This window comes from Xiphias gladius, chromosome 15 (assembly GCF_016859285.1).
Source record: "Xiphias gladius isolate SHS-SW01 ecotype Sanya breed wild chromosome 15, ASM1685928v1, whole genome shotgun sequence".
NCBI classification, from domain to species: Eukaryota; Metazoa; Chordata; class Actinopteri; order Istiophoriformes; family Xiphiidae; genus Xiphias; species Xiphias gladius.
The window spans coordinates 2799286-2825327 of record NC_053414.1 but is presented as its reverse complement, the minus strand read 5'-3'; the positions used below and the strand labels follow the sequence as shown (position 1 = coordinate 2825327).

Here is a 26042-nt window from a genome sequence, read left to right as displayed (position 1 = left end):
CCTCGGACCTCATGGTTCGGTTTTTGTCCTGACATTCAGTGTGAATCGCGGAACGTTATGTAAACAGGTGTGTGTGGGTGTGGGGGGTGTGTGTGTGTGTGTGTGTGTGGGTGGCTGTCTTTCTAAACTCTGTCCAATCAGTTCAGTTTGCCACAGGTGGACTCCAGTCCAGTTCTAGACTCATCTCAAGGCTAATTAAAGCAAACAGGAAGCACCTGACCACAGTTTGGAGCCACAGCAAAGGGTCTGGATACTTTTATGAATGAGAGGTTTCTGTTTTTGGTTTTTAATACATTTTCAAAAGATTCTAAAAACATGTCTTCACTCTGTCCTCATGGACTATTGAGTGTGGACTGATGGGAAAAAAGGCCATTTTATCCATTTAAAGTAAAATCTACAACACAACGAAGCCAAGGGGTCTGAGTACTCTGAAAACTCTATATGCAGAGCATTTTAAGCTGTTTTAGGAGTTTGACATTGATGAGCCACCTCAGAAAACGAATTCAGCTGTGATATCCCATCATTTTAGTAATCCAGTAAATTAAAAATGCACAGAACAAAACTGACTAAAATATGGAGACATAGAGCTCTGTGTAAATGACCTCCTAAAGATCCGGCTCTGCACTTGTGGCACCCTCTTTTCATTTCCACATATTAGGAGTGATTTTAATCATTGATACATAATGTAATGAGCAGCACAGAACATGTTCTAAACTTGAGACGGCAGGTTTAGCTCCGTGTCAGTCATATTTCTGTCTCCAGTGGTCATTGATTTGTGTAATTTCAGAGTCTGACATCATTCACTGTGCCGGCAGCGAGCACCATATTTCACCATATCGACTGACAGCGACGTCAGTTTTGTTTTCAGCTCATCTATATGACCAGAGGAGAGTTATTGATCAGCGGGCGGCCGAACGAGGCCAGACATCCACGCTTCAGCACTTTGTGGACTGTTAATTACCAGGCAGATGACAGCAGGCGTTAAGAGGAGAATATTTACTGGTGGTGATCCTCACAGTGATGGGAGAACTGGTTTATTTCAGCATGAAGGGATGGAATCGACTGGCGGCGAGGGCTGAATGATCTTATGAGACTACAGAGATGAACCTGGAGTTTGAAACTGAGTGATGTTCTCGCTGGAGAATTCAGGTTATCAGCTCACACCATGACTGAGAAACACAACGGTCGGAGACGTTTATGAATCAGGTCCCAGTAAAACTTCATTGGCAGAAAACAGGACTGTGAGGAACAAGAGAGAAACAACTGGACATTTAGAAGAAAGGAGAAATCAATGATACTTGAATGTTTCTGTAAATACTGTGAACCTACAGGAACAGCACTGGAAACCAAACTGAAGTTTGGAAACATGGTGTTCTCTGGAAAACAACATGCCACAGGCTCTGTGAAGCTGTGGGGGCTAGTATACTCCATCATCCATCCAAGTGTTTGTTGGATGGTCGAATATCTTTGGAAACCCCCTTCCTGCACACCTTTCTGGTGTTGGATCGGGGGGGTCTGTGTCGTTTCTGTCACCCTCTGAAACCAGCGATGCCCACTTCACGCCGTGATTGGTCACGTGAGGAGTGAGGAAGGAGCCAAGGATCGAGCTTCTTTCTCTTTGCTTCATTCTCGACTCAACTACCTCTATCACATTTTCACAAAACCAAATCTAGGAGACAGAAGAGGCTAAAACACTGAGGGCAGCCGCAGAGTCAGGTGGTTGTCGTATGAACTATTGTTAACATGACAATATTGATTAGTGCAGCTTTAAAGAGCCCCCTGTACATCCGTTGTTTGGGGACCTCCGGTGGTTTGACTCCTCACCGTGCTGTGTACTCCAGGGGTGTGTCAGGACACCGTGACCTCACTGTCAGGTGTGGTCAGAGGCGCAACAAACTCCAAAGTCCTATTCTCTAAATTTAGCTTATATTACTAAGTAAATGGAGTAAAGTAAATAGAATATTTATGTGGTGAAACCTTTTTTTGGGCGGTTTTTGTTTTGGATACCTGTAGCTCCGTCTCTTTTTAACATGGAAAGTTCAGCAGAAGCGAAGGCACATGGTGTTTATATTGGCTTTTTCGTCCTCCAGGACCCCTCTGCTCTGATGTCTTAATTATGGAGGTGACTGTGATGCTTAGGAGGCTGTCTGTGTTTATCTTTGCATGTAGTGTTTCTTGGCTTTGTGAAGCAAGATAAAACAAGCTACTTCTTTGTGTGTAACTCTTTCAGAGTGATGGTTGCTGGCTCAGAGGTCTGACTCTCCTCCACACACACATCTTGTGTTTATGAATGTGTCACATTTCTTTTGATTCATAATTCCTGCTTCTCATATGATGCCGGGGGGGAATTAAAGCAGCAAGTGGGTGGAAAGGCTTCACTTCCATATTTCACTTGCAAACAGTCCTGAAAAATAAAGTGCTGTGAAAGATTAGAGATTAAAAAGCATGACTCGGATATCGACGTATAAAATGGCAAGAAACAGTAAGAGAACCTTTGGAATTACCTGCATTTCGGTAAAAAAAATTGTCTTAAGCTACAGTCAGATCTTCATCTAAGTTACAATGATGGAAAAACACAATCTATTTGAACTAATAACACAAAAATCAGCGTGTTGTTCTTGTCCATAGTGGAGTGAGTGAGGAATGAGTTTGTTGTTCATGAGAACCATCTGCTGATGTGAACCAGGCCTCACGCAAAAATAGATCTCAGAAGACTCGGGATGAAGATTTGTTGATCTGTTTAAAGCTGGGGAGGTTTACAGAGTCGTCCCACAGAGTCTAAGTGTTCGTCAGTCCAAAGTCAAACTGTCTAGAGATGGAGACGGTCCAGTTCTTTGGCTTCTCTCCCTGGGCGTGGACGTCCAGCTGAAACGACTCCAAAGACACAACACACAGTGATCAGTGAGGTGAAAGAGAAGAGCAACAGCTGAAGGCTTAAAGGAATCACTGGAGTTCATGAGTCTCCATACACCGGTCGCGGAGCAGCGTCAGAACATCGAGGAGGAAGCTGCTGGTCTCCAATGAAAACATCACGGTGCCTGAAGGTTGTCAAAGAGCAGCTTGACTCTCCACAGCACCATCGAGGAAATGTCCTGATGAAACTAAGGCTGAACTGTTTGGAAAGAACAAGCGGCTCAATGTCTGAAATCGGTGGTGGGAGCGTCCGTTTAAGGTTCGACCGGTTGTCAAATCCGTCCACGCGCATCAGCGTAGATGTGGGTGGACGGATTTGACAAAAAAACACAGAAGTCACTCAGATCGATCAGAAATCAGGTGAATGTTTATCACGAGTCCGACTTTATCAGAGACCAGAGGTTGTAGTTTCAAACTGTTTTGGCAGAAATGCAAACATACACTCTGAACAGATCTGGACTTTTCTCTGACACTGACCTTTGTCTCCGGTCAGTCTCCAGCCACAGGTCAAGGCGGACAGTGTCCCTGAGACCTCCGTCCTGTCTCATGTGTGTCTAAGAAAACAAAACCAGCACAAGTCTTATGATAAACAGCAGGACATGAGCTCTGATCTGGAGTCAGTCTGCGTTTACTCAGCCGTATTGTCACACTTCGGTAAATCATGGTTGTGGTCCGGAGTATTTTTGTGCAGACAAATCCATCACGGCAGAGACCCTGGGAACAAACGGTGGACGGGATGTTTACCTGAACGTCAACAGCTCATTCTAAGCAGACGACAACCTGGGAGAGAGGGAGGGAGGGAGAGAGAAAGAAAGAGAGAGAGAGAAAGAAAGAAAGAGAAAGGGAGAGAGAAAGAAAGAGAGAGAGAGAAAGAAAGAAAGAGAAAGGGAGAGAGAAAGAGAGAGAGAGTGTGTGTGTGTGTGTGTGTGAGAAAGAGAGAGAGAGATGTTAGCTGGTGTATTTCTGTGATCTTTTATCTCTCTTGGCTGTGAACAGGATATGAGGTCGTCATCGACACAATTTATGCTTCGACGCCGAAGGCTGCAGTTTTCATTACAGTCACAGTGTCCAAGTGTTGGAGACAACAAACGATGCTCTGGTGATTCAGCTGTTCTTAGTGCAGCTGTTCCCATCCTTTTTGGCTCGTGACCCTCTGGAGTAAATCAGCGTCTACTCGCACCGTGTCTTATGTCGGCACAGGTCGCGTATGATGGAGAATGATGTTCCTTTCTCGCTGTTACATTTTGAATAGTTCTCGGTGTCTGAAGAGGTGAAAATGTCTGGCGTTTCACAGTACAAATGCTCAAAGATCAGAGAAAAGTCAGAAAAATACGATTTTTTTTTCCGTCTTGTTTATCACGGTACCAGTACAGTGGCCTTGAGGTGCAAGACACGGCGACAAATTACAAAACTCAACAACGTTGCAGAAAAAAATACATCGGAAAAACACAACAAAACATAAAAAGTAGTGACCGCAATTCTTCTTTGTGATTGGAGAGAACTCCAGTCAGCACAGAGTTTATAACCTATTGCTGTTTTGTCAAATGTTGTTGCATTTTGTGAAATGTGGTTGTGTTTTCTGTTCTGGTGTTGTGTTTTGCACTAAGGGCCACCGCAAACAACCCCTCAGATCTATCTTGCAACCCTCTGGAGGGGTCCCGACCCTCAGGTTGGACACCACTGTCTTACAGCTTTATCAGTTGTGGAGTTTGACGTTTCAGGAAATACACTTACTTACCTGTGTGTGAAGTATGGAGCATGGGTTAGGAGGCGATTAGCTTAGCTTAGCATAAAGAGCGGACCTGGGGGGGGGCTATGGCTCTTTCCGAATTTCAAACATAAAAAATATACCTACCAACACAATTCTGGTTTAGGGGGAGTTATGTAGTGAAGCTGTTTTTTGACTTCTTGTTCACCAAGGAATAGCTCCAGCAAGAAGCGTCCTTAAATCCACAAACTGCTGTTTTTACATTTCCTCTGTATTTGTGTACAAATGACATACGTGCTAATTTGTCAGCTTTAGACGTGTTGGTAGGAGGGTTTTTGAGCTTTGGGCGGAGCCAGGCTAGCTGTTTCCCCCTGCTTCCAGTCTGTATGCTAAGCTAAGCTAATTACATCCAGGCATACGGACATGAGATTGAACTTTACCTTCTCATCTAATTCAAGGCGAGAGTTTCCTGTAGTGTCAAACTCTTCCCTTTAAAAATGGGAACGAACCCAATCAGCGATGAGCGTCCCTTCATCCTGGCCTCTGTCTCCGCTGACCAACCCCAGGACGGTTTTATAGGCTACTGTCGTTGGCTGTGTCTGAACTGTCCGCCATTTTAATGCCCTCAGAAATTCCATGATGGAACTAAAAAGGTAAGTAGTCCATGGCATGTACACATGTACCGCTAACAATCCCACAATGCAACACTCCGCATTTTACAGATGAGAAAATTAATGTTGCAGGTCTCCGCGGCCGACGGTGACGACCCAAAACCATGAGGATTAAGTGTCTGAAATCTCATTTTACTGCTTGCTACTGAGCGAACTGTTGAGTGTCCGTTATATAGAGACTAGTGAACGAGTGAACAATTGATCACCGAAGTCATCGCCATTCATCCTGAGGGGATCATGAATGTCTGAACTTACGCTCATGGTAGTCCATCAACACATGTCGACCTCATGGCGGCACCGAAGAAAAGGTCAGTGGATCATCATCTGGGGACCATGAATGTCCATTTTCCATATTAATGGTAATCCATCCAAGAGTTGTTCAGATATCTCAGTCTGGTGGACCCCACCGCGACCGTGGCTTAAAGTAGATGACCATGACCTCATTCGAATGTCACTCAGCAACCGTGGGATGAAATCAAGTGACCTACAAAAAGAACGGCAAATGGCAGCTGGGGTGAAGTGCACGGCAAGAATGGTTCGAAACAGGCTCCTGGGGGCAGCGCTCAAGTGTAAAGCTAGAAAAAAGCCCTTCGTCAATGAGAAGCAAAGAAGGGCTGAGGTTTGCAAAAGACCATAAGGATTGGACCATAGAGGACTGGAGTAAGGTCATCTTCTCTGAGGAGTCCAGTTTTCAGCTTTGCCCAACACCTGGTGGTCTAATGGTTAGACGGAGACCTGGAGAGGCGTACAAGCCACAGTGCGTCGCACCCACTGGGAAATTTGGTGGAGGATCGGTGATGAACTGGGGCTGCTTCAGCAAGGCTGGAATCGGGCAGATGGGTGTTTACGAAGGACGCATGAATCAAGCCACGTACAAGGCTATCCTGGAAGAAAACTTGCTTCCTTCTGCTCAGACAATGTTCCCCACTCTGAGGATTGGTTTTTCCAGCAGGACAATGCTCCATGCCACACAGCTAGGTCAATCAAGGTGTGGATGAAGGACCACCAGATCGAGACCCTGTCATGGCCAGCCCATTCTTCAGACCTGAACCCCATTGAAAACCTCTGGAATGTGATCAAGAGGAAGATGGATGGTCACGAGCCACCAAACAAAGTGCCAGGATTGGCATAAAGTCACCCAACAGCAGTGTGAAAGACTGGCGGAGAGCATGCCAAGACGCATGAAAGCTGTGAATGAAAATCAGGGTTATTCCACCAAATATTGATTTCTGAACTCTTCCTCAGTTAAAACATTAGTTTTTGTGTTGTTTAAAAATGAATATGAACTTGTTTTCTTTGCATTATTTGAGGTCTGAAAACACTGCGCCTTTTTTGTTATTTTGACCATTTGTCCTTTTCTTCAAATACATGCTCTAGAGGACAATATTTTAATTTGGAATTTAGGAGAAATGTTGTCAGTAGTTTATAGAATAAAACAAAATGTTCATTTTACTCAAACACATACCTATAAATAGTCAAATCAGAGAAACTGATCGTATTGCAGTGGTCTCTTAATCTTTTTCAGAGCCGTATGTTCACTGGGGCTGAAGAGTCTTAACGCTCCTAAAAACTGAACCCAAAAGAAAAATGTCATGACAGCTCTGTAACTGGTCACGGGACAAAAACAACCTCCTTTACATGTATTTCTACTCAGGAAAATAATCGTGTCGTCTCGTTAATGTCTGTACGTTTGTAACTTTGGTTTATTTTTTCCAGATTCAGAGCTTCTCTCGTTTCCGTGTTAAATCTCAGCCCGCCGTGACCCCGGTGTATATACTTCCACCCGGAATGACTTTCCTCTGTCACAACGGAGGGCGGGAGTCACGCAGAGAGGCAGATTCATAGCATGTACCCTGGTGCAGTGACAAAAAAGCCCCTGCTTCTAAAGTAGCCAGAACGGCAGCCTAAATCCAGCTCATCTAGTTGGTGGACTCATGCCAGAATGATAAATAATAATAAGGAATCAGCCCTAGCGAAGTCCACACCATCGAAAGTGAGCCAAATCTGGCAGCTGTGGACCCGGGTTAGCTCCCATTCCGTACTGTACCTTAGTGCAGACAGCTCTAGCTAAATAACTGGCTCAACTTTTTTGCTGCAATGCAATTGTCGAAAACTAAAGGCTTATGAATGATTGGTAATGTAATAACTTTCCGAAGTTGTAAAATCCCTCCTCATCATAATATAATCCACTGCTCAGCAGTGCTGGGAGCTGGTGTTTCTCCCCAGACCCAGGTTCAGAGTCGACCTGTGAATATTCGAACTTTTGAGTTGTCTAACACTTCAGTCACGCCGTGTGAGGGTGTGTCCGTTTCCAGACGCAGTATGTACCGGTGCAAACTCAAAAAGGAGTAAGCACGAAACCTGACGTCTTTTACTCTCCTCCAGCACTATTGGGCAGTGTTTGGGCTGCTAAGAAAACCTCACGGACCTGCTACTCAAGCCGACCCGTGCCGATATAAGGAACTCGCCCACGCAATCGCGGCCCCCCTTGCTTCTTCATTTCTGGTCCTAACGCCCGGTAAGAGCTGGTTAATGGGAATCTGCCGCTGGCCTCTGAGCAGCTCTGCACAGTGTGAGGGCACGGTGCCCCGCTGCAGGTGCTGAGGGGGAGGAGGACTGCTGGTCGGGATGTGCTGACGCACAGCTGCCTTCGTGTCCACAGCGGTACGGACACGGATTCACCGTGTAACTGTCCGCTCTCCCTGTCTCCATGGCTGGTTGTCTCATGACATCCACAGCAGCCGGGGAGATCACAGGTGACGACTCCGACTAGAAACCGAAGCTGTCCGAGCTGGGATAAAAAGTTTTGTCTGAGAGGATGGTGAATCCAGCTTCGATTGGAGTCTTCACAGCTGAAGTATGTTGAGACGCTTCAACTCCTGCAGGTGTTCGGCGCCAGATGTTAGCAAGTCTCCGGGTTTTCATCCTGCCTGAGCCCAACATTCGCTCCTCTGATCTCTGATCCTGAAATTCTCATGACCCTTAGAACTTTGAGAGTTGTCCAGTCTTCATATGAATTGTGTTTTATTCCTTCATCGAGAGCACAAAGACAACTGCAAATGGCTCGTGAAGTTTATTCACCTGGTTGGATGGATCCGGTCCTGGTATCCTCAGCCGGCATTTTGCAGACAAATAAGTTTGAAATGATGGTCGGTATAACACCCAGCACCCACAGACATGTTATATATTCCCACTTCAGCTGCTCCATGAGCCCTGAGCACCAGTTTTTGTGGGTTGAATCCACAATGTACTGCAGCAAGAAGAGCCTCAGGTTGAATCCGTGGGCTACAGTTATGCTTTAATGACGTCAGTATGAGCTGGAGTCTCACGCTGTTCACTGGGCCTTAAATACACAATCGTATTTTTAGCGTGACTTAATTTAAGAGCTAATATGAACTAGTTTACATACAGTTCTGGGCTATTTTACAGTATATTCTGATTTCATTTGGTAAGTATATTTTGTTTTCGTAATCTGAATTTGCAAAGTAACTAATTACTAAAGATTTCAAATAAATGTAGTGTAGTTAAAAAATATTTAGATATATTTCCCTCTGCAGTGTAGTGGAGTATAAGTATAAAGTAGCATTGAATGAAAATACTCTAAAGTATAAAACCTGATAATTGTACTTGAGTAAATGTACTCAGTTACTTCCCAGCACTGGATGAAACTCAAAATAAACTCCTCAGTTTAAAATTTAAAATTTAAATTAAAAATTTTGCAATTTATTAAAAATTAAAAACTGAAACCTCTTCTTTACAAAAGTATTCAGACCCTTTACTCTTTGTTCTCTGTAGAAGCCCCTTTGTCTTCTTGGTTCAGTCTCTACAAGCTTTGAATCCGGATCTGGACAGTTGATCCCGTTCTTCCTGGCAGATCCTCTCAGGCTCCGACGGACTGGACACGAAGTGTCTGTCAACTGCCATCTTCAGGTCTCTCCCCAGGTCTTCCATGGGGTTTAAGTCTGGACTTGGGCTGGGCCACTAAAGGACAGTCAGAGACCTGTCCTGGATCCACTCCAGCGTTGTCTGGGCCGTGTGCTTCAGGTCACTGTCGTGCTGAAAGTTGAACCGTCGCCTCAGTCTCAGGTCGCGACAAGAGAATCTTTTTCCTCTTTAAAATCTGTTTGACAAACTCCCACCAGGCTGTGATCTGTCTTTTACTCAAAGTGGCTTCTGTCCAACGTCTCTACCATAAAGACCTGACTGATGGAGATGTTGTCCTCCTGGCAGGTTCTCTCGTCTCTGCAGAAGACTTCTCTTAATGGACCGTTGGGTTCTTGGTCACCTCCCCGATCAAGAACCTTCTTGTCCTGTTATTCAGTTTGGTCGGACGTCCAACTCCAGGAAGAGTCCTGGTGGTTCCAGACTTATTTAGGCCCCTGTGCTCCTGGGAACACTCAAAGCTCAGAAATGGTTTTTGACCTTTGTCCTGATCTAGGTCTCGCCACAGTTTTATCACGGAGGTCTACAGAGAGTTCCTCGGACCTCATGGTTCGGTTTTTGTCCTGACATTCAGTGTGAATCGCGGAACGTTATGTTAACAGGTGTGTGGGTGGCTGTCTTTCTAAACTCTGTCCAATCAGTTCAGTTTGCCACAGTTCTAGACTCATCTCAAGGCTAATTAAAGCAAACAGGAAGCACCTGACCACAGTTTGGAGCCACAGAAAAGGGTCTGGATACTTTTATGAATGAGAGGTTTCTGTTTTTGGTTTTTAATACATTTTCAAAAGATTCTAAAAACATGTTTTCACTCTGTCCTCATGGACTATTGAGTGTGGACTGATGGGAAAAATGGCCATTTTATCCATTTAAAATAAAATCTACAACACAATGAAGCCAAGGGGTCTGAACCCGTTTGACTGAATGCCCTGCTGGTACAGGTGTGTGTGCGTGTGTGTGTGTGTGTGTGTGTGTGTGTGTGTGTGTGTGTGTGTGTCGGGTCGCTGTAACTCGTGAACGCGCCTCGCGCTCGTCTCGTCATTCCGTGGAGCAGAGCGCGCGGAGAAGCAGCTTCAGGTCTGTATCGTTATTTTCCTTTTCTCAAAATCCTCCTCGGTTGGGCGACGTTGACCGGAACAGACGAAAGGTCCTTTTCCTCTTGAACTCCATCATTTCATGTCCAGATGCGAATCGGACCTGAAGGTCGGATTTTGGATTCACGCATTAAATGTAGATTTTCGCTTTGAAACTTTCTGTTTGTTCTAAATCTTTATTTTTGCTGTTTGATCTTCTTCAACCTGTTTCACAGCGAGAACCACTGGATGTTAGAGAAGCTTCAACACGCGTCCTGTAGAAAGACACTTTATTCTTCCCTGCGCTGAGTGTGTGTGTGTGTGTGTGTGTGTGTGTGCGTTTCAATCGAAATAGTCTCTGTCTCAGATTCCTCTGAGGATTATTTCAGATTTTTCTAATCCAGAGACAGTTCTCAATTTCTGGTCTGCGGTCCCCAACGGTCCCAGAAAGAAGTCAAGGGGTCAAAATGCAAATTTTAAAAAAGGAAACAAAACAAAATGTTTAATTTTAACATTTTTATACTGTAACTCTGATTCAAGTCACATCTGAGCTCTTGTATTTATTTGAAAGTGGCATGAAGTGGGTTTTTGTTCTGTCGTGTTAATGTTATGGGTAATTATTCTTTTAATCATCACAGACATTCACACCGTGGCAGAGCTCACCCCGATGTCTTCAGTTTGCCTTGTGTGTCTGAAAAACTGTCAGAAAACTTTAAAATATTCCATTTACTGTCACACACGACGAAGAAAAGCAGCAAATCCTCACATCTGAACAGCTGGAGTTTGAGAGTGTTTTGGCACTTTTGCTCGAAAAATAGTTGGAGATTAATTTTCTTTTAATCCACCAATCAATTGATCGACTATTGTCGTGGCTCTAAAATAAATAACATATAATAAAATACAATAAATGAATAATAAAAGCTGGGACGGTGGTGTTTCTGAACCATCGGATGGAGACAAAGAGCAGTATGTGGTGTCTTATCTTAAAAATCCAAATGTCTTGACGCTAATTGATATAAATCACAATCAATTTGAAGGCAAATTGTCCAGTTTTTTTGAAACACACTTAGGTTCAGTTTATGCAACCTGCTTAATTTATATTTGACTGATGAAGAATCTGTAAATCAAACTGCATTATATATACTTTTAAGAAATGAGTAGTTTAACTCAACAGATATATGGAAGCTCATTCATGCCATGAAAATAAATAAATACCTTGAAATATAGATCATCATAATACAAGAGAAAGTCGAATTTTGACTTCATTAATTGTGAGATGATATTCTATCAAAATTTTGATTTTAAGATGTCAAATTTAAAATTTACTATCATAATCTGAATGACTATCCAAAGTTAAGTGGTTGGTTTTAATTTTTATCATTCTAATCTTTTATTTATTTATTTTATTTTCTGGCAGGAAGACACTTCCTTATGACTTTTTAATGTATCATGATGTGATATGACCTGCGGAAGGTAGGTGTGACTGAGGATCTAAAATTCATGTCACTGAAGATAAGGAATTACAATAATCCGGCCTAGAGCTAACAAAAGCGTGGACTAGTTTTTCTGCGTCTTTCTGAGATAGGATGTGCCTGATTTTTGCAAAGTTACGTAGGTGAGAAAAGGAAGTCCTTGAAGTTTGTTTTATGTGGGAGTTAAAGGACGCATCCTGATCAAAGAGAACTTGGAGATTCCTAACGGTGCTGGAGGCCAGAGCAAAGCCGTTTAAAATAGCTATATAATTAGATGTTTTTCTGATGCGTTTGGAGCCAAGTTTTGTCTTCAAAATTCAGTTTTGTCTGAAATTAACAGCAGAAAGTTGCTGGTCATCCAGGTCATTATGTCCTTAAGGCAAACCTGAAGTTTAGCTAACTGACTGATTTCACCAGGCTTCACTGACAAATACAACTGGTTATCATCTGCATAAGAGTGGAAGTTTATGGAGTGTTTCCTAATAATACTGCCTAAAGGAAGCATATATAAGGTGAATAGAACTGGTCCAAGAACAGAACCTTGTGGAACTCCCTGACTAACGTTTGAGTATACGGAGGATTTATCGTTAATGTGCAGAAACTGAAATCGATCTGATAAATAGGACTTAAACCAGCTTAGAGCGGGTCCTTTAATGCTCATTAAATGTTCTAGTCTCTGTAATAGGGTATGACGGTCAGTGGTGTCAAATGCTGCACTAAGATCTAACAAGACAAGTACAGAGACAAGTCCTTTGTCCAATGCAGTAAGAAGGTCATTTGTAACTTTCACCAGTGTTGTCTCTGTGTTATGATGCTCTCTAAATCCTGACTAAAAAATCCTCAAATAAACTATTATCATGTAAAAAGTCACACAACTGGTTGGCGACAGCTTTCTCAAGGATCTTAGAGAGAAAGGGGAGGTTAGACATGGGTCTAATGCCGGCTAAAACATCTGGATCAAGAGTAGGCTTTTTAAGAAGAGGTTTAATTACAGCTACTTTAAAGGATTGTGGTACATTGCCTGTTAATAAAGACAGTTTGATTATATCTAGTAGAGAGCTGCTGACTAAGTGTAAAACTTCCTTTAGCAGCCTAGTTGGGATGGGGTCCAAGAGACAAGATGGTTTGGATCAAGACAATGTTGAAGTTAGTTTGCGAAGGTTTTACAGCGAAGGTCTTAAAGCTGTTTCTAAGGTTCCGGTGTTTGAAGATAAGTCGCAGCCGGTTGAGGGCAGGAGGTGGTGAATTTTGTCTCTAATAGTTTGAATTTTATCATTAAAAAGCTCGTGAAATCGTCTCTACTGAGAGCTGTAGGAATACATGGATCAATGGAGCTATGACTCTGTCAGCCTGGCTACAGAGCTGAAAAGAAACCAAGGGTTGTTTTTATTTTCCTCTATTAGAGATGAGTAATAGGCTGCTCTGGCTCTACAGAGGGCCTTCTTATATGCTTTACCACATCATGCCAGGCTGAGCGAAAACAATGATCAGTGATGAGAACAAACCTAAAGTCAGTTGACTCCAAAAAAAAAAGCTCTTGTATCAGAGCAGTAGAGGTGTGTCTGCCCACTCTGAGAGTTTCTCAGATGTCAGAGCTGAGACGCAACATTCCCCAACCTGTGGACAAATCTAACAAGTACTCTACATGAACACTGTAACCTGATAACTCCATCAGCAAAACTATGAAAATGAGTCGTCTAAAAACTCCAATCCAACATATCTCAGGTCACACCGAAGGGCAAAAGACCCGTCAAAGACTAAATCTAGTGTCTACATGTGTGTGAGAGGCCGATGATAGACTGGTGACCTGTCCATCGTGTACCCAAACTCTTGTTCAGAGGTCTTGTACACCTGAAAGTAGATAGTGATGATGTGCGTTGTTGCTCTGTTTTGTCTCATTTTCAGTCATTTTTTAAAAACACACATTGGCCTGGAGGGAGCGCTGTATTTCCGAGTTAAGTTTAATACCGTCTACATTTTTTTTCCCCCCACCGGTCCGTGTTTATTTTGAATACTTAACAATAAGATGAGCATGGATGACAAAGATGATAATTCAAAAATGCTGCCTCAGATCTCTTACTATGTAAAGGTTTTTTAAAAATTCAGTACTGTAAGGTGTGAATTAGTCTGTTGTGGCTGGATTCTCAACATGTCTCAGTTGTTTGGTGTTAAGGTTCATTTTGATCTTGGAAACAGCAGTTTGACAAAACATTCCCATCACAAGCTCCACCTACTAGCTTTTCCTGAAGGTTTCAACATTATTCTTTCAAGGTTGAAAGCTCCAGCAAAAATAGTAAGTGGATATTGAGTTAAAATTACTTTCTCAAAGTTTAGGCTACTGTAAGTGTTATACTGTTGCTGTCCAGCTGTGATCAGATCAGTCGAGTTGCATTTTAATGTCTGAAAACTGGCCACAAGAGATTTTGACTAAAATCTGGGAAATGGTGCATCTCAACAAAATGACGACCAGCGTGGAGGAGAGGTAGAGTTATCCTAAGAGAACCACGAGTGTGTTGAAATGAATGAGAAAGTCTTATCATACAATGAAATGTTTTCAACACAACACCAAGAACTGATTTTACATCTTCAAGTGTAAATCTGGCTGTTTTTTCTATAAAAAGATTATTTTAAAGCTTTTAGAGAACTCTGTTTGGCAACATCTTTTCTCGAATGACAGGTGCCTCAGCCAACCACAATCACTCAACCATGATGGTTGTCACTTGATCGTCCCATCTCGGCCACCCCCTGTCCAAAGTAGGATGTTGTGGCTCCTTATTTGACAAAGGAAGTGTTAAACCCAAACCCCAAGGTTTCAAAACGTTCCTTTGGAAATCTGCAGGTTCCTTCACAGTCCCTCACTGCTGTATTTCAATCTTTGACCTTGATTTGTAAGAGGAGACAAAGATGTTCTAATTGGCCCAAATGTGAATTTCATCATTCACTGGGGGGATTAAATGTTAACCTTTGCCTTGTTTGCCCCGAACCCTCCAGACTCTAAAGCTGGGCATGTTGACCTGATCCAAAATGGGTGACCTGACCAACAGCAGTTTGGCGCTAACAGACTACTTCTTGGCCAGTGACAGCCCAGACTACGAGATTCCTCTGGATGAGATCCCGGACACCACACAGGGCCGAGCCTTCTTCGTGGCCACCATCGTCATCGCCGTGGTCCTGGTGGGCATCATGCTGGTCTGTGGAGTGGGTAACTGCCTGTTCATCGCAAGCCTTGCCCGTTACAAGCAGCTCAGAAACCTGACCAACCTGCTGATCGCCAACCTGGCCGTGTCGGACGTGCTGGTGGCGGCGGTGTGCTGTCCCTTCCTTCTGGATTACTACGTGGTGAAGCAGCTGTCATGGGATCATGGCCTGCTGCTCTGCGCCTCTACCAACTACCTGCGAACTGTCTCGCTCTATGTGTCTACCAATGCGCTGCTGGCCATCGCCGTGGACAGGTGAGTTCACCTGCTCCTTCAAACCTTGGAGTCCATGATTAGTCTTCTAGTATTAGTACTTCCACCAAGGATGTTAGGTTTTTGGTTCGGTTGTTTGATGCTCGGTTTCCAAAATATCTCAATTATTACTCAACAGATTTAATTCAATTCAATTCAAGTCAGTTTTATCTATATAGCACCAAATCTAGGAGGTTATCTCAGGGCACCTTTCATGTAGAGCAGGTCTAGACCAGGACTCTTTATAGTTGTGTTTACAGAGACCCAACATTCCCCCATGAGCAAGAATTTGATGACAGTGGCAAGAAAAACTCCCTTTAACAAGTAGAAACCTTGAACAGAACCCATCTCATGGTGGGAGGGGTCTGCCCCGACCGGCTGGGTTGAGAGAGAGGGGGGGCGTAGCACAGTCGACATATAACATAACACAGTCGACATATAACATAAAGATGTGTAACAATAATGAGACTATTAATATAACTCATAATTATAATAATAGGGCTAATAATAATACTAATAAAACGAAATATAATAGATGATAATCATAATAGTTGAAGCAGTGGATGTTGAGCAGGATCATCGGGGGAGTAGGTGGTTTACAGTCACAGATCCAGACTCTGCAGCACCAGGGGCAGAAACACCTGCAGAGAGCGACAGGAGGAGAGAGGAGAGAGACCAGAAAGAACAAAACTACAGGAGAGAGAGGAAGCCTTGTTAGTGACAAGTATTGATGCCATATGAATGCATGCAGATGGAGAGGAAAAGAGGAGGAGAGAGGAGCTCGGTGCATCATGGGAAGTCCCCTGGCAGTCTAGGTCTATAGCAGCATAACTAGGGGGTGGTTCAAGACCAGCCTGAACCAGTCCTGACTATAAGCTTTATCAGAGAGGAAGGTAATAAGCCTCATCTTAAACGTGGAGAGGGTGTCTGCCTCCCGGACCAAAACTGGAAGATGGTTCCACAGTAGAGGAGCCTGATAACTGAAGGCTCTGCCTCCTATTCTACTTTTGGAGACTCTAGGACCCACAAGTAAGTCTGCGTTCTGGGAGCAGTGTTCTAGTGGGGTAATAGGGGACTATGAGCTCTTTCAGATGTGATGGTGTCTCACCATTGAGGGCTTTGTAGGTGAGGAGGAGGATTTTAATTTCTATTCTGAATTTTACAGGAAGCCAATGCAGAGAAGCTAACACAGGAGAAATATGATCTCTTTTCCTAGTTCCTAAAAGTAATCACGCTGCACCATTCTGGATCAGCTGGAGAATATTTAAAGGTTTTTTGGGACAGCCTGATAATTAGGAATTAAAATAATTCAGCCTAGAGGTAACAATTTAACTAGTCCACAAGCGTGGACTAGTTTTCTGCGTCTTTCTGAGATAGGATGTGCCTGATTTTTGCAAAGTTACGTAGGTGAGAAAAGGAAGTCCTTGAAGTTTGTTTTATGTGGGAGTTAAAGGACGTATCCTGATCAAAGAGAACTTGGAGATTCCTAACGGTGCTGGAGGCCAGAGCAAAGCCATTTAAAATAGCTATATAATTAGATGTTTTTCTGATGCGTTTGGAGCCAAGTACGATAAATTCAGTTTTGTCTGAAATTAACAGCAGGAAGTGGCTGGTCATCCAGGTCTTTATGTCCTTAAGGCAAACCTGAAGTTTAGCTAACTGACTGGTTTCACCAGGCTTCACTGACAAATACAATCTGGTATCATCTGCATAACAGGGGAAGTTTATGGAGTGTTTCCTAATAATACTGCCTAAAGGAAGCATATATAAGGTGATTGGAACTGGTCCAAGCACAGAACCTTGTGGAACTCCGCGACAACCAAGGGTTGTTTTTATTTTCCTTTATTAAAGATGAGTAATAGGCTGCTCTGGCTTTACCGAGGGTCTTCCTATATGCTTTATGACATCATGCCCGGCTGAGCGGGATTCTTCCATTTTGGTAGAACGCCATATCCTTTCAAGTTTTAGGGTAGTTTGCTTGAATATGTGGGTTTGGTAGTTAAACCATGGAACCTTCTTTGTTTTATTATCTTCTTTTTTAGAGGGGCAATGTAGTCGAGTGTCGTTGTGATTTGGTGTATAATTAGGTCGCAAGCCAAGGAACAAGTGATAACATTTTGGTGCAGATAGCGCCAACATTTGGCTGGTTATAAAGTACCATGTTTTAGTTCATAACTCCTGAACAGTTAGTTGTAGAGGTAAAATTATTCTAAACATTAAATTTTTCTGCATTACTTTATCCACCACTCTTCAAATTTCATCCAATCTTTGCCAAATTTGGTACATGCAGTTTACAACAATACTGAGCAGACCCCCGTGCAATATCACTAAAGTGTTAAATTATTCATTTTACAATAACTATTGTTTTTAAGTTGAAGTGTTGGGTATTTGATCTTATGCATAATTAAAAACAAACAGGTTAGATAGACTACATTGAAAACTATGGGCCCCAAAAGTACATCCACTCCGCCATCTATAGATGACATTTATAGATGGCGCTTTGGATGTAGGTCTGTACACAAATACTGATTAAAAAATGAATCGAGGTCTCAAGAGGCTTGACAGGAAAGACATTTTCCAACATGACAATGATCCCAAACACACTGCAAAATTCACAAGAAAAAAGTCAAAAGTATGACCTGACCAAGTGTGCCCCCTGACCTGAATCCAACAGAAAACCTCTGGAGTATTTTATAGCAGAAGGTAGAGCCACAAAGCCCCTTTCCTTGTGCCCAATTCCTCTTTCCATAAAGCTCCAATATTCCCAAACAAGATCTGGATATTTTCTGTTCTCCTTAAACTAAGCTTTCACCATAAAATTAAAGCCGAAAACCATCCACTGAGCATCATTTGGGACCAAGCGTTAGTTAGAAACTGATTTTGGTGATTTTAGCAGCACTTGGAGGCAGTGAATAACAAATAAAACCTGATATCTGATGTCATCATCAAACGTTTGCACACATCTTGCCTTTATATCCCAGTCTGTTCACGCCCCTGTGTCGGTTGGTCTCTGTGATTATCTATTTCCCTTCATTTTGCCAGTTAATCATGTCTGAATTTGGATGCTCATTGATCTTGTCTAACAGAGACTAATGACTTCTGTCAGTCTGTGGTGATGTAGGCATAAATTGAAGGAGGTGAGGTTTGGGGGTCGGTGCTGATGGTGACAGCTACTCGGTGATCATTAGAAGGGGCGTATTTAGGAAGGATGGACAACCTCTGCTCAAGGTTTTTTTTTTTCTGCTGTGACAGACGGGTGTGTGTCGACGTTTTCAAATATAACTCCCACATTCATGGGGCATTCTACCAAATTGGTGCAAACTGCTGTCAAACCAAACCAAACCTGTCAACCAAAAAACAAATTTAAAAAGCAAATCTTAGATGTAAACTAAGATCATTCTGTTATCTACTGAAAATCATAATAATATTTGAGATAACAGTAAACTTAACATATACAATCATCAGTTATAGGGTGTTTTCAACTGGGAGGTTGCTGTCCCGAACCCTAACCTCTAAATTTCAACTTAAGAAAATGATACTGAAATAATTTTTGCATATTTTGCCATTGTTGTTTTTAAATAGATCTTTTTGATTTATTTTGAAGGTGGAGTTGAAAAAAATCCATTCATTTTATATTTTTTCTTCGTAAATCATGAAGCTTTGTGAAAAAAATTTGTCCTGCATTTTCATTTCACCATTGAAACCGTGTAAGTTTCAGTCCATCGGCGGGAGAAAAGCCACACCAAGTTGAGATTTATGCTTGAGTGGAAGGGTTTTCAAACAGTATGTTTCTCTTTTACAAGAGAAATCACTTTGGCGGCTGCTTTATTAAACTCTATTGGATGCACTCTATTGGACCTTTAACATTCATAAAATTCGACAGTGAAATATATACAGAGCAGCACAAAACTCATCTAGAAAATCCACACAAAACTGCACAAGACAAACAATTGACAAACAATGATTCAATTAAAGTACCAAGCACTGATCCCGCTTTAAAAACTGTTTCAGTTTGAGTCTAAAATGATCCCAGTCATGATCTAGTTTGACTTCTGTGGGTAAAGAGTTCCACATCTTGATTCCCCAAACAGAAGCCATCTGTCCTAAGGAGGGTGTACTAAAGGGTTCCTTACTGTTGGAACGCACTTACTGAACGCACCTCGTGATACTGAGCCAGAAACCCAGAAAGGAACCAGCAGGCCACTCAGCCCCTGTGGGGCCTGGTTATTTAGGCTTTTAAAGATGAGTTTAATATTAGCAGATTTAATGAAATGATCGAAACTGAACAGATTTAATTTCTTAAGAACGTGGCAGTGGTGAGATCTTATCGGCTTCCGGTCCAAAATACACAAAATGATATAAAAATCTGTTCAACTGAAGCTTTTCATTCAGTTTGGAGGCTCCTGTGAGTCAGGTTTATGGACACGTCTGTAAACCCGAAGAGCTTGAAATGAAGCAGGTGATATTGTACAGGACTTCATGGTTGCCCTGCATCAAACAGATCCCAGAACAGCCCTCAGGACTCCGAGGACAATCTGACTGGAGCTGATTTACATTCTGCTACAATAAAAGCTGCTTCTGGGCTTTTCCTCAGCCTCTGAATGAAATCCATCATCGGCTGTAGCTTTCAGTTTGGGACCAGCAGTGCCCCCCTCCCCCCCCCACATGTCTTATTAATCACAGCTGACTCCCCCTACATGTATAAATAGCATCTGTAGAGATGGAAGACAAATAATCTCTGTATGTGTAAATGTGGTTCTGGTTCCCCCTTTGATTCTGTGAGTCTTCACAGCCAAACATCTGGCAGTGTGTCGGATCGTGTCCTTCTCAGATCTGGATCAGGAGTACAACAATTACGCAGCTGATAACAGTAAAATCCATCACATCTGACAGACACTTCACACAAACTAGACTCATTACAGTTTTCTGGTTTGCTTTGAAAAGGAGGCACCAGCAGTTTGGAAACCTTCCATCAAACACAGCTGCTAATCTTGAGTATTGTGCCTCCTCTAAAGGTGAAAAATAAAACCTAAATCAATTTGTCATCCTCTGAAATGGATCCTCCAAAAAATAAATTATATCCAAAGAGGCAGAAATGACAACAACTTCAAACGGATGTTGTCTTAAACTTTTATGAGCAGAAAAAAGGAATAACACACTGCCTGATGCCATATTTAAAATAAGACTAAATACAGGTGCAACTGGTTTTAGCTACTGTATATCTTTCCAGATTATAACCTTTTTTTTAAACTATAGATAACAGATGTTGGGAAAGGGGGGTAGTCTTATAATCAGGATCGTCCTATATTCGGCCAATACGATGTATGAAAGCGGTTGGAGGCTTGTGCTGCTTGCACGGCATACGTTTGCTGGAGTCCGAGTTTCCCGCATCTCCACAACAGAGCGGTGACGAGACCAAAGTTAGCTTGGCCCATTGAACTTAAATTTTCCATTTGCAACAGTAAGTCCAGGTGACCACAGTCGCTGTTCTTTATAAAGAACTGACCACTTGAAAGCCACCTTTCAAGCCCACAGCAGTAACCTCGTCTTTCTGAGTGTTTGATACTCCAAAGTGTATGACCCACATTCAGGCCATTGTTTTCTTTGTGTCTGCAGGTACATGGCTATCCTCTACCCTCTGAAGCCTCGTATGAAGCACCAGACGGCGTACTGTGTGATCCTGACCGTTTGGATCGTCCCCATTTTCATCTCCATCCCCTCTGCCTACATGGCCTCTGAGACGACGTACCCACATGTGGAAGGTGGCACCGACAAGACCTTCTGTGCTCAGATCTGGCCGGTGGACCAGCAGGTCTACTACCGCTCATACTTCCTCCTCATCTTTGCTCTGGAGTTCATGGGCCCTGTGACTGTCATGGCTGTCTGCTACATCCAGATCTCCAGGGAGCTGTGGTTTAAGGATGTTCCGGGTTTCCAGACGCAGCAGATCCGGAAGAGGCTCCGGAGACGTCGGAGGACGGTGGTGGTGCTGATTCTGGTGCTGGTCGCCTATGTCCTATGTTGGGCGCCGTACTACGGCTTCACCCTGCTGCGGGACTTTTACCCCACCCTCATCTCCAGGGACAGGAACTCCCTGGTGGCCTTCTACATCATCGAGTGCGTCGCCATGAGCAACGGGGTCATCAACACCCTCTGCTTCGTGAGTGTCCGAAACAACTCCAAGCGCCTGAAGAAGGCGGGCAAGTTCCCGCTGAAGCTGGTATCCTTCGTGGTCACTAAGTCGGCGGATGAAGGTGAGGCACGGACATCCTCCCTCCGAGTGACGGAGGACGTAGAGGGAACTCGGCTGAGGTAGAGCTCAAAAATCTGAGGGTTCAAACAGTGCACTGGATCTGCTGCAGCTTTACAGCAACCACATCCATGTGCAACAGAAAACAACAGGGGTTAATCACCTGGATTGCCGAAACATGCATGTGGAAGGTGGGGGGTACCGGCCAAGCTTTAAGTGTCCAGAGATAGAGAGATGAAACCTAAGAACTCAATTTTGTCTGTACGTTGCAGGGTTCCCACCCTGTTCGAGAAATAATCCTTCTGGAATTTTCAAATGTAATAGCGGAAATGTACCTGAAGTAACAATCTCACTCATATCTCCCAAAAACAGGCGGGCCATTTCCACCACAGGAACTAAGGACCTTTGGAGAAACTCAGGGATTGAACCTGCAGTTCTAAGTTTAATTATTGTAGGATAGTTCCATGTATAAAAATGCCCTTACTCTCTGATGGATTCCTTTGGGGGCCAAACAAGTTTAGTAAAGAAGCCAACTACGAATCCCAGAGAGCATTGTTCTAAGAAACCTTCAGATAAGCATTTTGTTTCTGTGCAGTTAGTGGTTCAGGTTTGCAGAACTCGCTGGAGAAATTCACGCTTTGGATCAATTTTGGCAGCCATGGCTCAGTGTTTTGTTCCTGAGTAAAGTGACTTTCTGTAAATTCTAAAGCTCCGATTTCAGGGCTTCGGCTGGAGTCAGGAGGTTCCGAGGATCATGGGCATTGCAGTACTAGGGAAAAAAAAAGGATTTTTCAGAAACAAAGCTGAGATGTTTTTAAGCAATGGACGTAACATAATGTCCATCGGTTACAATGGAGGAATGTAAGTTTTTTGCCCAAAGAGAGAGAGAGAGAGAGAGAGAGAGAGAGAATATAATATAAATAATATTTCTAATACTACTATTCTCCTAAAAAGACGCTAGAATCGAGCCTCAATCAAAGACAAGGCAGTAAAACACAGTGCTCATTAGTTTTACACAGCATTTCCATTTTATTTATTTTGTTCTACTCGCCCAACTTTGTTCTGTGTCCTCGACTTCTGAAACCAAACCTAAGCCTTTGAATTATTGTGGGGTTCAACAATGAAGGAGACTTCGTGGGCCTGTGATGAGAAACATCAAGGCTACTGTTAAAAGAAAAGTCTGAAACGTAGATTTACTGAGGGAAAAAAATTTTTGGAAAACTAATTAATTCCCGAGTTAGTTCAAGATGTTACAACATGAGACAGTTTGATCTTGAACCTGAACAGAGCTGCTTCTTGATCTATGATTTCATGGAACAGTTCCACAGCAGTGTTTTTATTGCACATTACAAACATTCGCACGACTGCTCGTTGTTTTCCAGGACATTTTGGTGGTTTTATTTTTACTTCTTCCATGACAGGAGAGCTGCATTAAAGACTTCCAGGAGAACCCGAGAATCCCGTGGGTTGGATGCCTCAAGAACATTTGGAAAGGTTTGAGTGTATGTCTGAGAGACTATGAGGACAGCAGCCGGATGGACGGAGGTGTCTCCCTGACAGTGAATCGTCGACCACACGAAGCACATCACAGCATTGAAGCCTGAGCGGAGACACCGTGAGACTGTCTCTGGGCTACGTGTGGACAACCGGGAGCCTTTTTGTGTGTGAGAGAAAAATTCTGAGGAGACTTGTCATAAGTTGTGAAAGGTTTGACTGTTTTATGGAAGAAAACTTCTGAAAGGACCCCATCAATCTTTCTCAAGTCTGATGTTATATTTTGATACTGTAGTTTTTCTTCTTGTCAGCAGAGCCAAACCAACACTGAGCGTCTCCTACCAACCAGAACTGTGTGTGTGTGTGTGTGTGTGTGTGTGTATCTACAGCCTGATAGATCTGATGCCTCTGAGCCACAGAAAACTATTACAACACATCGGTGATTCACACTGTTGCTCTGGGGGACACGTTCCTTCATCACCATGAACACACACACTGTAGTTTATTATGACTCAGTCACACACACACACACACACACCATCCTGCTGCCACAAATACTCGCTACAGCACCAGACGTGGATTAATCCGCTGCTGAAAGTAGTCCCAACAAATGCTTTATACATTTCTTCCTGTTTGTCCGATAAAAAACTACAGTGAGCAGCTGTTTTAGGAAAATGACTGAGACTTTTTAAGAATAAAACTTTATATTTGTGAGGTGATTTTAAAGATCTACGTCTCCAGTAGGAACCAATGAGCTCCGAGCTGAGAGCCACAGACAGAGGAGGGAAGGTGCTGAGAGATTGTTGGTTTGGATCTGCACAAGATTTGTTGACAATGAGAAAAATATAGAATTAACAGAAGCCTTCTCCTTTATGTACAGAACATGTTTACATAACTTCCCCTCTGACCATTTTTCAAAGCTCACTATACAGTTTAAGATTATGGGATGTTTAAACTTTATGAACAGAACTCAGATCCTTTACTTGAGTAGAAGTACTAATACCACATTGTAAAATACTCCATTACAAATAAAAGTCCGTCACCGACGTCCGGTGCCGCCTTCACTGAGAGGAGACCACAGACAGACGGAAGGACGCTCTGCCAGGGGGACGCTCCTCCCGCCCCGAGGTTCATGTGGGCTACTCTCACCGCTGTGTGAGGGTCACATCAGTGACCAGGTTACTTTTGTTCCGTGCACACCTTACAGTTTGATCCAGGCCGGGACGCTGCCGAACCTCCAGTTCCGGCTCGGTGCCAAAAGGTCCGACCGTCGTGTTCTCAATCTTTCACAGCAGTTCCTCCCTTTGTTAAAATGTGGAATGAGGAGAGTAATGATGAAAGTCAGCGGAGAGGGTGCGTTTTCTCCAGCAGGAAAAGGATGAGGGGAAACAGTGCGATGTTTGGGTGGAGGGTTTACCCTCCCCGCCGGAGTAGCAGTGTTAGAAACATTCGGCGTGTGCTCGTGTAAAGCAGATGAAGAGCGCTTTGAACGCAGTATTTGCAGCTCACGCTCAGACGCCGGCTCTGGCAGCTGTTCCCTGTTGAAATTCATGAGGCCGCCCGTCTGTTGATGATCACAAATGGATGCAAAGCATCAGCTGCCTGACTCACGACGCAGTTTGACTTCAGAGCAGCTCCGTGCGACGCTGCCGTCGCTGTTTAAACTCCTTTATCCCTGCTGGTGCACCCTCTCAAAAATCTAGTTTATTCACGACTGCAGCAACAAAAAGTACAACTTTCAAACTGTATCTGTAGGTAGGGAGGGAGCTGACGGGTTCCTCAGTCATGACAATCTTGAAAAAGGTTCAGTTTGGTTCCACGTAGACGGAAATCTAAACACAGATTCACTCTCCTTCAGGGAGGGTTAGCAGAGCCGACACGTTGGGGTGGGTCGTACCGTTCTGTCCCGTTATCCTTTAGCTCGAAACCCAACTACTTCAGTAGAGTTTTGAGGTACACCCACCTTCCTGGCTTTTGCTTTTGTCAGATTTTCAGGTGTCTATTAGTCGTTAGAGACGTTTCTCCTCTGATCCTCTCGGTTTCATTTAAATAACTGTTTGAGGCCAAAGAGGAAAATGATCCGATAAAGACCAGAGAAAAGTCCAGGAACTGAATCCAGATCAGTGAATCAGAACTAAGTCTGAAGTACTTTTACTGTGATACTCTAACTTCATGAAGCTGACAGTACTTCTGTACTTTTACTTTAGTAGGATTTTGAATGCTTTTACTTGTAACTGAGTATTTTTACTCTGTGCTATTGCTACTTTTACTTAAATAAAAGGTCTGAGTTCTTCTTCCGCCACTGTTCATGACTGAACCTGAAATGTTTCTTTCACATTAAATGATGGTCAATAATGAGGTTTGTTGTCGTGTTACGTTAAACATTAAAGGGCCACTCCGCCAATTTCACGCGGGAACGCTGACGCGCTGGTTACGGTTGGAACGACTCGGGGCCGTGCCCGAATACAGACACGCACAGATAATGTGGTCTGAACAGACGCCCCCCGAACCATAAGACTGCTTCTTCTCAGTTATAACCAACACGACGTGAGGCTTCCTCCCCTTTTTACTACTCAGGCAATAAGAAAAAAGTTGTTGACACCATTTTCCCCAGACTTCAGTTTAGTTTCCCAGTAGTGAAGCTGTAGATGCCCAGTATTTACAAAACACTTTGTCTGAAGTACCAGCTGTTACTCTCTCTTGTTCCCCACAGTCTTGTTTCCCTCAACTGAACCTACATTGAAGTACCAGTAGGAACCAGCAAGTGTTGTACTGGGACCCGATTGGAACAGTGACGTTACGCCGGAAATCCCAGTCTGGATTAATAAGTGTCACCGTTTTGCTCTTCTCCTCGTGTTAAAAGACTAGCGTCGCTCGCTTCGGTTGTGACCTTGTACAGCGTGAACGCTGTCGAGTAGGATGAAGGGGCTACAGTTAAGATGTCAGACGCTTTGTGCACAGGCCAGGTGTTTGCTCAGGATGTGGATTTACCATTTTCAGAGACAGAGAGAGGAGAAGTCTGTCAGTTTGACGTCGGCCTCGGAGCCACTTGGAAGCAAACGGACATCGCGTA

At 43.4% G+C, this 26042-nt stretch overlaps 1 protein-coding gene across 14 annotated transcripts; it reads left to right on the top strand.

Annotated features, from left to right (window-relative positions):
- Positions 1-214: 214 nt before the first annotated feature.
- Positions 215-25274, top strand: prokr1a (prokineticin receptor 1a). 14 transcript variants are annotated; one of them, XM_040145491.1, is made up of 5 exons: positions 10315-10434; positions 10541-10619; positions 14768-15228; positions 20842-21537; positions 22897-25274. In XM_040145491.1, exons 3-5 carry the CDS (start codon positions 14801-14803, stop codon positions 22973-22975), a joined length of 1203 nt encoding a protein of 400 aa, XP_040001425.1. In that variant the 5' UTR covers positions 10315-10434; positions 10541-10619; positions 14768-14800; the 3' UTR covers positions 22976-25274. The 14 variants fall into 14 exon arrangements, with proteins under 14 accessions (XP_040001426.1, XP_040001423.1, XP_040001424.1 ...); XM_040145483.1 differs by lacking the exon at positions 10541-10619 and adding an exon at positions 14454-14615 and having other exon boundaries at positions 10317-10434; XM_040145482.1 differs by lacking the exons at positions 10315-10434; positions 10541-10619 and adding exons at positions 10635-11270; positions 14454-14615.
- The last annotated feature ends 768 nt before the right edge of the window (positions 25275-26042 follow it).